The sequence below is a fragment of the Cariama cristata genome, unplaced genomic scaffold (genome assembly GCF_000690535.1).
Source record: "Cariama cristata isolate BGI_N322 unplaced genomic scaffold, ASM69053v1 scaffold23893, whole genome shotgun sequence".
Taxonomy (NCBI): Eukaryota; Metazoa; Chordata; class Aves; order Cariamiformes; family Cariamidae; genus Cariama; species Cariama cristata.
Window position 1 is genome coordinate 87,003 of NW_009608290.1, and position 11,514 is coordinate 98,516.

At 46.5% G+C, this 11,514-nt stretch overlaps 1 protein-coding gene across 1 annotated transcript in view; it reads right to left on the minus strand.

Annotated features, from left to right (window-relative positions):
• CD82 (CD82 molecule) overlaps nucleotides 1-11,133 on the minus strand; it is a 19,414-nt gene extending 8,281 nt beyond the window's left edge. The window contains exons 1-4 of the mRNA XM_009697080.1: nucleotides 11,050-11,133; nucleotides 5,544-5,616; nucleotides 1,714-1,838; nucleotides 484-558 (exon numbers count right to left, since the gene is read on the minus strand). Coding sequence (XP_009695382.1) covers nucleotides 484-558; nucleotides 1,714-1,838; nucleotides 5,544-5,616; nucleotides 11,050-11,112 — 336 coding nt within the window. The 5' untranslated portion in view covers nucleotides 11,113-11,133. The remainder of the gene's footprint in view (nucleotides 1-483; nucleotides 559-1,713; nucleotides 1,839-5,543; nucleotides 5,617-11,049) is intronic.
• Nucleotides 11,134-11,514: the final 381 nt, after the last annotated feature.

Sequence of the window (11,514 nt, forward strand, 5' to 3'; positions counted from 1 at the left end):
CAGTTCTTCCAAAGAGAGTTTTAGAGACAGATGCAGAAGGACTGAAAGGACAGAACAAGATGACACAAGGAGGGAAGCTAGTCAGAAAAGAAAACACTCAGGCTGGTAACCCCTCAAGGCACCAGTGATGGCAACTGGGTAGTAATCACTGCTACTTCATGCCCAAATAGTAGTCTGCAGCAGGATCAAGAGGAGGTGTGGTCAAAAGCCCTTCAGGAATTTTATTTTTACTGTTCCCACTACCCCAAAATAAGGCCTGCATTCCAAACAGAGCTCCATAAGCCTTGAGAAAGTAGCACTACTGAGGCTGGCAGATACAGAAGCAGCAAACCATAGCACAAAGCTGCTGAGCTAGGGTAGAGGAAAGGAGAATCCAGTTATGACTGCTAATGGTATAGCCCAATTTGAAAGAGAGAATTTCCAGGCATCTCCTGTTCCCCCAAGCCAAGACCAAGGAAAACATGCACAGTAAGAAACACTTACCATTTCTTTCTGGAAGTAGATGACCAGTCCAGCAGCAACCTGAGTTATGAGGATAACCATCAGGCAGGTGAAGTACTGGAAACAGAAGAGAATAGATGATCACTATCAGCCTTTAAGAAGGTCTGTACATAATCGCACAAGTTTTAGTATGATTTCACATACAAGAGAAGTCACAACATTGAGCCAACACCTTTGCCTGCAGACAAGCTCTGCTATCAACAATGCTCTCCCTAGTAAATGGTTTCGGTACAAGCATCAGACCAGTGCACTTCAGCACTTCTCCCATCATGCCAAGAAGACGACTTCAAGAAGGGAGAGGGTTTACAAGCACCCTCTACATGTGTCATTCTAGCTGCAGCTCCCTCTGACCTCCATTCCCACTCAACTCTGACCTCAATCTGGACTCTGCCTACCCCAAGCCTCCATGGCAAAAGTCAATTTTACAAACTTTAAAAACAAAGTCAATTACCTTTTAAAAATGCTATTAAATTTGTTCGAGCATCTAAACTTAAGATTCACCAGCAAACTGCTTTTAAGGAAAGTTGGACATCTGAGGTTACTTTTGAACGGTGGCAGCTACTACTGTCACATTAGGAGATGTTCCTAATACCAGGACACACAATGTGGCCACACTCGGTTTCCTATACATATGTGCTCTGAATTAAGCAGGAGTCAAGTAGCAGGCTCAGTTATGTGAAGCTAGTGTCACCTCACCCATCACAGACAGAAAATTTCCTATAGATGAACCATTTGAAGAGAGGTCCTGACACACAGGACATTCTTAGTTAAGTCTCTCTTGGCTCTTGCACTTTCCACAGAAGCTGAACTTTGCACTACAGCAGGATGCTGTCACTCTTCCTTTTCTCTCACTGCCCTTGATACTTGTCCTTGCACCATTGAGAGCACAATGCCAACTGGGAAGTCGGGGTGTGGGGGGGTACGAGGTACTGGGTCACCTGGAACATCTCTCCTCAGTTGGCAGTCCTCAACCCACTGTTTGCAGAAAGTGTCAGTGATATCCTCTCTCATTTTGCAGTTATTAGCTCATCATCAGCAATGTCTGAGGAACTGCTGCTGCAGCCTGTTGACTGCTGGATAATTTAATGTGTGCAAATTAAGAATTAGATCTAAGTTGCCCTAGCAGTAGTACTGTCCCCAGGAGACCTGAGCCCCAGCTACAATCCAACAGACATTCTGCAGGATCTAAAAACACAGCATAAATTTTCTCACCAGACCCAAGAGACATCGGATTTCATTGACTGCTCCAAGACAACCCAGGAACCCCATCAGCATGGTGAGAGCCCCAACACCGATGAGGATGTATGCACCAGTCTTCAGGGAGGGAGATGACATCTCTGTAGGAGCCAGGAAAGGGAACAAAATTAGCAACTGACAAAAACTACATCTGCCATCACCATTTAGAGAACTGCCTCCATATTTACTTATAATAGTCTGTCGTCTTCTACAAAGGGACTGCACAGAGGCGTGTTGAACATTGAGACAGAAGGCTGCTTCTGGCTGTCTTCTGATGAAGGAAGACTTTCAAAGCTAACCTGCAGGTCTCCATTATCTCAGAGCCTGGAAGACTCAAGGTCACTCCAAACAAATGAACCTTGTTTGCAGAAAGTTAACTCCTTACTGGATTTTTAACTCCCTCATGAACGCACTCCGAGTGAGAATAAGATAAAGTATGTTTTACTCCATGACTACTGCCTATCTGCTTCAATTTCCTTTGCTATCTTCAGGGAAGGTTTTTTCAAGTCCTAAAACCCCTTTTGGGTTTGGCTTTTCATTTTAATGCACTATTCCTTATTTTGGTCATTCTGGTTTTACTTATCCACTTGCAGTCAACAGTGAGACACACAAACTCCAAGGAGTGAAACACTATGCAAGAGCTACAGCTAGCGTTGAGCGTAGATGATGTGACAGGTTACTTGACAACTCAGCATTGAATGGCTTGTGGCCAGGCACTCACTGCAGGCTATTGCAGCACCTGTGTATGATGTCCTGCAAACAGCTGCTATTCCAGGATCAAAACAGGTATCATGCCCAAATTTGCTAATTTTACATAGCCTCTTAGCTATCCCCTGATATTGTGTCTGGAATGACTGTGCTCTTGAATGCTCAATAGTTTTTCAACCACACTTAGATAGTATTATTTCAGACATACTGGTGCTGTCAGTCCTCTCCCCTCAACATTTAGTACTGCAGGCAACAGAAGAAACAAGCTCTTACGTTTGGGTTGGTCACAGGACTATTTCTTGCAGATCAGGATTGCAGTGAGCAAGCATTACAGCATAAAAGTTGAAGAGATGCTCTGTCTAGAAATAGTAACCAGCAACCTCATTTACCATTAACAGATGTTCTTAAACCTGCAAGCTGCAGAGCATAGGGGAATTCTGGATGTCCAGTGATTACTGAAAATACTGTCTCTAGAGCCCAGCATTCAGTTTCCTGGACAGAAGTCCCAGGAGGCAAGCTTCCTCTAAGCTCCTCCTGAAATAGGTTAAGAGAGTAACCTAATCCAGACTAATACGCTCCCCCCACTTCTGATACCTGGTGCAAGTCACCAGCTTCCAAACTTTTTTTCCTCTAGAACACGCCAAACAGAGGAAAAACATCAGTTATCAAAAAATGAAGAAGAGCTGTTTGCCACACAGGTCACACTTCAGACATTTCAGCCTTGATTCACTTCCAGGTCAGGCTCTCCCTGGCTGGACATACGCCACAGAAACCACCATCCTGCTCCTCCTTCCTCACCAGTCCCAGGACTCCTGTCGTGAGGTTAGGTGCTGATACCGCAAAGCATTTACTGAAGTAGCAGCCTTGCAGGAGTGGCCTTCACAAGACGACACTAATTCCCTCCTCCAAAATCTGCTCAGCCATCATACAAGTGTTCAAGTGCCGGGGTTGCAGCACCTCCACAGTGCTAGAAAGCAGTTGCTTGGTCAACTTCTCATTAGAAGAAAGAAAAAGGTATTTCCAATTCAAAAGCCCTTTGGAAAAGTGACAGCAGCAGGGGGACAGGAGCTGTGCTCGTACTTATCTGCAATAGGCCTTTTCTTACAAGGACAGGTTCTGCTGGGAAGGCGACTCCTGCTCTGTTTGCTGTTGTTCCGTGTTTTCCCCTGCGCTGGGCAGGCGGCCAAGGAAGTACAACAGGCTCCTTTGGCAGGGGCTGGAGTGCCCTGCTGTGCCGAGCTCCCTCCCTCATGCCTGGGTTACTAAAGCAAAAGGAAAAGAGGAGCCAGGCATGGGAAAGGAAGCAAGGGGGCAGGGAGAAAGAGCTGATGCTGGAAATCTCCAGGAAGGAAGTTCATTCCTTAAATGCTCTGTTAGCAGAGATTCTGGGTAAAATGGGAAGAAGCAAAGCCAAGCTCAGGGACTTTGTATCTCTATGAGTGCCAGTAACGCCCAGCGGCCTGGGAAAAGAGCTGCTGGCACTAAACATGCCTCAGACCATGAGGGGTGCTGCAAATAAGCCAAGCCTTGATAAACTCTTTTGGTTCCCTGTATAAGCACGTGTTTCTGCTCATGTCCCCACTTTATTAACCAACACCCCTTGTGTTTCTTGCCCTTCTAGTACTGCAGTAGTGAGCCAGATGCCACAGCACAACAGAGCAAGCAGCATTATCTGTGCATACAGTGTTACTGGGGGTGTCGTCTTCACCCAGCACCTTCCAATGCCAGGCCAGAGCCTGCAGCAGGACTCGGGAGATCAAGCCCTTTGCAGGATCAGTGTAGTTGGGAACAGGGCTACAAATGCCACTACTGTTCATTCCCTGGGGCTGCAAGCAGTGTGCCGGCAGTCCTGCTGCAGCATCTCACACTGCTGCCAGAGGCAGCAATTCTGGAGGCAGAGGCAATGGGTAACCAGACCCACCAAGCAGAAAAGCTGTCTGAAGCTCCCTCTGGGAAAAAGCACAAAGGAAGCAGAGCTTGTGAAAGATTGAGCTGAGCTACTCATTTGGTGGGAGTCCACTTACAGCCCTGCAAAGCCCAGACTATGCTAAGCCAGCTCAGTTTTTTGGTTGTTGCAGAAAGCAGACCCTCTGTTAAGACTCAAGTCGATGCTCTTGGCTGACTTAAAGGGGAAGGAAGCTAGACCCCTACACGTGCAGTGACACAAAACACCTCTGATGGCCTGGCTAAGTCTCATGAAGTCTGTATAACCGATTACGTTTCAGAAGTCAGAGCACTGAAGACTTCAGACCCATATCTTCCATCCCCCCTCAGATCTACATCCTCTACCACTTAGGAACAAACATACTGGCTACTTTCAATGTACACGAAGCATCAATAAAACCTGGTACTTCATAGAATCATAAAACGGTTTGGTTGGAGGGAACCTTAGACTACCACATTCCAACCCCCCTGCCATGGGAGGGGGGGGGCAGGACACAACACCTTCCACCAGACCAGGTTGCTCACAGCCCCATCCAACCTGGCCTTGAACACTTCCAGGGATGGGGCAGCCACAGCTTCTCTGGGCAACCTGTGCCGCTGCCTCACCACCCTCACTGGGAAGAATTTCTTCCTAATATCTAATTTAAATCTTCCCTCTTCCAGTTTAAAGCCATTTCTTCCAGTTTAAAGCCAATACTTAACTTTCTTTAGCATTTAAAACAGTCAACTTGAAATAGATCATTACAGAAAGCAGTGGGAGCATAGGGGACTCACATAGCAAAACTACATTAAGGCATTGGGGGCTTTCAGACACGATGGTAATAAGGAAGTTGTTGCGGAAAGACAGAGCATGCAGTGAAAATAGGATGAAATACTAGTCCCTATGTTTAGGACGAAGTACTTGAATTGTTGGGTGAAGAGGAAATGTTCTCTCTCAGTCTGAGTCTGGTGTTGCAATCCACAAGACTAGAAGGAATGCTGTGTCTCCAGGGTTGCCCCCCTTCACCCTGACCCTGAAAGAGTCCCATCTTGCTATACCACTCAGGTCAGACAGCACAGAAGAGTATTGCCATGCCTATACTGCACCACAGTCAAGAAAAGCCTTGGACTAGAGCAATTCAGAAGGAGAAAGAAGATAAGAAACGTGGTCTTACGTAGAACCGCAATGAAACTGGTTTTGTCAGCCAGAATCCATATTCCAAAACCCAGAATCACAGCACCCAGGATCTGAAAGAGTAAAAACAAAACACATATAGTTGGCTTATTAGTTTAGACAAATAAGAAGAGGCAGTCACTATTCTCCACACTTCCACAGTAAAAACAACCATTCTTTTACTGTTCCCACCCATCTCCCCCATGGTACTCCTCCCAGAGTAAACAGGATTAGCATGACTCCAGGAAGAGCACTTAGTCAACTGCACAGGAACCCCAGGTTCTGCTTGGCAGTACTTCACATGGTATTTTAGCAGTGCATGATCTTGTATAGGAGGACCGTTTAAAACGGTCTGAGGAAGAGACACCCTGCTGCTAAAAGCCTGTTGTCAGAAGTAAAAGGTAAGTGAACTGCTTCTGTGAAGAACCAAGGAAGGACAAACACATCTAGTATATGATTTTAAAGATTTTTTTTTTGAATAGAGAAATCCTGGACACTATGAGATCAGGCTGGGAGCCAGCTGCCAAAGGATTAGATATCTGGCAGCTGGAACCTTCCCAGGAAGGCAATCTAGGGCTTGTCAGGCTCTGTTATAACATTATGGCTTCAACCTACAAATGCAAAAAACCCAGCAGCATTCACTTTGCATGCAGGTTCCCTTGAATGAAGGGCTTCACCCCTTCCAAGGCCAAGCTTAGGCGTTTTGTCTTAGCAACTGCTTTATGCCAGAATATCCCAGGCCCTCAAGCCAACACATCTCACCACCAACAAAGAGTCAAGCCTTATGAAACATCAGCCACGGTCTCTGCCTCGCTCACCACAGTCTTATCTAGGGCAAGGATTAGTAGAGCAGTATGTCCCTGTGAGAACTCAGCTGAATCCAGACATCAAATTCAGAAGGCAAGAGACATTCAGTTTTCTCATCTCATTTTGAAGGAGGCAGGCAGGGGAGCAGAAAAAGGTATGCTCTGCTTTAGCTTCCAGGTATCACCATGTTTTATACTACACTGTGAGGTGTTGGCATGCAGACGACCCGAGCTCCCAAATTAGGATGACAGCATCTAATACCCCTTCTAAAGAGTTATACCCATAATAAAGTAACTATGCTGAGAAGCCTGTAAGCCTGCAGGTTTGATAAGAAGCAGAAACCTGTGCCATTCAGCCAACTAGCAAAGGCTGGAAACCACTTGTTGTGCAAAGATCTAAAACGGACTTTGAAGAAACAAGGAAAGGACAAGGAGTGCAAGTGAGATGCTTCCAGAGGACATGAACTGCAAGCAGCAGTTCTTACACCAGCAGGATTTCAAGAGAGAGTGAAGTGAAATACTGAATAAACCAACAGGGCTGAAGAGAGATTGCCATTCTGTGCTTCATTAGAGAACATTCTGGCATTTGGGAGACAAGGGAAATGCCAAACCACCACCTGAAGCAAGCTGGCAGAGAGGGCTGCATGGACAAGCACTGGCTCCACATTTTGAAAGTTTACACTATGCTTCAGCTCCTCATACAAAGAAGCTTTTCTGAGCAAAGATAAAACAACAGTCTGAAATAAGCTGCTTGCAAGTTTTCCTGGCTTGGCAGAGGGCACAACGTAGTTAGCTCTGGGGACAGGATTAGAAAGTCACCAAGCAAGTTCCCATCTATGAAGATGGATCAAGTAGACTGACTCAGCTACAGAAAGCATGCAGCTGTTGAATCCCAGAAAAAAAAAGACAAGATGGCAGTAACAAGAATTCCCCCTTGCCTTACATCCCAACATGCTGCACCACAGTACTCAATCTGCTGATCCAACTAGAAAGGCCCCTTGAACACGCAACAGCTGCGGTGCCTAAATAATTCCTCTGAAACTTGGTACTGCCAAGAACTGCTGAATTTACAGTTTGAAGTAGTCTCACATTTAAACTATAGTCTTAATAAAATATTTGTCTTAACAAAGATGCAAACCAGGCTGTATGTGACATCTCTCTTGGCTCGCTGACCCTGAAATGTCACCTAAGTTTCACTGTTGCTGACAAAACACAGAACGGCTGCTGAGCTGAGTTCCTGGGAAGTTATTTGTTATGAGGTGCTCGGACTATCCAAGGCCTGTTTTCACTCTGATCTTTGCTCTAGTCCACAACTCGTGCGTCTGCCAGGAGCTGCTGTGGAAAACACTAAAAGGGGAAGGCAGGGAGAAAACAAACCACAGGGAGAAAACACTGTCCTATTAACAACAGTATATTTACCTCCTAGCAGGATAATATCTCTGCTCAGCATCTTCAGGAGTTTGCATAACATAGCAAGGCTGCTTCTGCCACTGGCTTGGCTTCAGACCCCTCTGTCAAAGAAATCACATCTGCCTTCCATAGAGTTTAATTCCTCTGCTCCACTGCTTTAAACTCCTGAAGTGGGGGACAGACATCTCCCCTCCATCCTGGGAGGATGGAGATTTCACCCCTGATTTCAGCAAGAACCCATTCCACACTCCCTCAAGGCAGGGCCAGCAGTTTCCCATAGCAGAGCCCAGTGAAGAGGGGCATGGAAGAACTAAGCTGTGATGGACCTGACTCACTGTTTACAGAAGGGTTAGAAGTAGGACAGAGTTATATATTCTAAACAAATAGTTTCCAGAGACTGTTGAACTTGTCTCACAGAACAGTTTTTCCCTTGAAGGAGAAGCATCTGCTGTGGTCTGTGTCTGCTACCCAAGAAGCTAGAGATGTGTTAAATTTTGATTACAGAAACTAAGCTTATACTCCAAGCTTACAGTTTTGGTATCTTTTGTAGCAAGTAGGTAAGCAGTCCAAATAACCTTCTTCCCTTTAATCAAAGCACGTCAAACCCTTCTCTGAAGTAAAGTTCAAAGACCGTGAAATACCACCAAGTCCCTGAACTACTTCAGCTATAGCAAGGGACCTTCTCACAAACCTCAAGCTGTAGAGAAGTGTTATTTCAATGACTGACTTAACTTCTAGAAGAGTCACTAGCATGTCTCTGAAGGTTTAATTCATCAGCTCCAAACAAGGCTGGAAAACACATTTCAGACAGCAAGGCCTGGCCTGCACAGGGTGCAATCACAGAGGCTCAGCTCAAGGTCCAGGGCAGACACAGAGCTCCACCACCAGCAATGTTCACATTTGTGCAAGCACTCTCCTCAACAAAACTCAGCAGCTCTGGGAAACCAGCATGAGGTATACAAAATCTGTCCATGCTGGGAGTGCACAGTAACTCAACAGAAGCAGCTTCTCTGCTAGGTTAATATCGATCTACTACATTGTATAAGCTCAAGAATTCACCTCCCCCAGTCCCATTCAGGTCTTGAACCACCGTAACGGAAGCAGCTTCTCACATCAACTACTTCCTATGACAGCGAGAGTGTAATGGATACCACCTTCCTCAACATCTGGCACTTGCAAAAATCCTGCCATCGGTCAAGACAGAAGCATGCTCAAAATCTTCACTCTAGGGGAGTATGAAACTCCCTACCAGACCACAGCAGCATCAGACCTGACTTCCACAGAGCAGCCTGAGGGAAAGACAGCACCTATGCTGCACGTCAGGCTTACCAGAGAGCTTATTAAACATCTCCTTTCGGTCAGCACAGATCTTCTCACATCCCACCTTAAAACTCTTACTCTCCAGGCCCAGCTCAGCTTTCCCCAAGAGGGAGAGGGGTTGGGTGCTACACCAGAGGAGTTGGTTTGGAGCAGGGTGCGCTCAGGACAAAGAACAGCTAATTCCCATCACTGGAAACCCAGACATGAGTGCTCAAGCCTCCCCAATATCCACACAGGGATTCAGCACCTGCCATCCTCCCAGTCTTGGAAAAGATAAGAAAATGCTTTACAGGGCAGAGGTGGGTCAGCCCAACAAAGCAGTTCAACTCTGCCTCCTGACAGCACAGCTATCCTGCAGCCTGCCCACAACCATGCCTGGCTCAGCAGAGAGGGGAGAGGAGGGTAAAACATGGAATAGAGATGCCACAATGACCATTGACAGCATCCAGCAAAAACAGCAACAGTGTTGTAAGGCACCATAGTATTTCAGGCTGTCATCTTTCCCCTTTCCTCCCATGCTAGGCTGGCCCTTCTTGACGAGAACATTCTATATACAGAGGTTAGCTAATGAACTTGGACCTAGGTTCAGGGATAAAAGAAAAACTAGACAGTGTCCAGGTACTGGGCTTCAGCAAGACTCAAACACTGCCTTAACGAGTGCAGCTCTGCTTCCCAGTGTAGACTGGTTAAGTTATATGCTGCTTAACAAGTATTACATCTTTGAGAGGAGATAGCCCAGATGCTAACGTCAGAGGAGTGCTGCACTAGTAGAACAGGCCTGGACTCAGCTGGATTTTTCCTATCCTTAAAGTGGACTAAATCATACTCTGAAAGATCTACTGGCACTTTAAAAACCCTCTCCTCTCCCCTCTCTCCCAGGAATATTCCCCACGGATGCTTTCAGCACCCCTGACTTTCAGCCCTTACACCAGAGCTAACTACTCTTAGGATGGAAGCAAAACACAGAGAGGTAAGAGCCAGCAGAGTAAAGCCAAGGGAAACCAGATCCAGATGTGTCTCAAGTTCAAGCCTGTGTGCCAGCAGCACAGCCCAGCCATGCAGGAAACAAGAGTGAAGCTGTGTGCAGGGACAGAGACCAGAAAGCAGCGCTCACCTTATCATGCTCCATTTCCCTCACCGCCCTCCTAGCCTGGCCCTTCCTTCCCCTTACCGGCTGCACAAAGGGTAACAAATATCAGACAGGCTACTTTCTTGCCGATATGTGGAAAGCTGAAACCTTATGCTTCCCCATTACACCATCCCACTACAGAAGGGCAGCGTGAACAGGACCATCACTGTCTACATGACACACAATATCTAAGCTTCACAAAATGATGCATGCAAGAATGTGTGTGGCCCTCCCAGATCCAAACGGAGCTCCTCTTTTGCTGAGCCTCACACTTGAAAATAACTGCATCCAGTGGGCTGCCTCATTTCCCCAGGCAAGCCTGCCTCAGTCACCCCCGCCTCCCAACTCCATTTCAAATAGGGGACTTGAACTAATTCATCCTGTTAAGAATCTAAACCAGCCGTTGGGACCTGAACAAAATTAGAGCTGTTCTTTGAAGCCTGCCTGGCCTATTTAGGAGGGCACTGCCATTACTTGGCAGGTTTTGTAGCCTTGCTGCTCAGAGGCAGCTCAGCTACTGCTCCAGATGTGGCAGAGAAAGTTGTTACAACTACTCTCCTTCCAGAAAGGATCTGTAACTCTTCTTTTCCCTTCCCACTGCAGGAAGGCAGCTGTGTGCATTGTACACAGCAGGTGGGTACCAGGAGCTGAGCTGCTCAACATACCTGGGAGCCACACAGCAACTCTGATGTCCTTCAGCTTCAGGGATTCCCTCACTCCTTCCAAAACTCCAGCCTTTTTATTTAATGAACACACTGGGCCAACACCCAGAAAAAACACCCTTTCCAGCTAATTTTAATCCAGGTCTTCCTTTCTACTCTGCAGATGCTCACGATACTTACAAGGAACAGGAGATTGAAGAGGAAGAGGAAGTACTTGGTGACTTTTAGGCAGCCAGACCCCATCTTCTTTCACTTATAGGACCTAAGGAGAAAGCAGACAGACAACCCATTATGTTAGTGACAGTTCCTCCAGGCAGTTTCAGAGCAACACCCTCACCCCATGCAGAGCTCTGGATCATGTGGTGGGTCCCAGAGCAGATGCACAAAAAGCACATGCTCCGTAGACTACCCAAGCTGCCTCTTCTGAGCAGCAAAACAGGACACCATCACTACAAATACAAACAGCCGCTGCTGCCAAGATCTCCTGAGAGTGACACAGGGCTATCGGCAGTTACAGAAGGGATTTAATCACAAATACACTGCTAATTCCATCACTATTTATACAGACTTTGCATTAATAGCATCAACCAAAACACTAGCTAACCACTCCCAACGGAGAAAAGGGATGCACTTATCTGAAGGAGC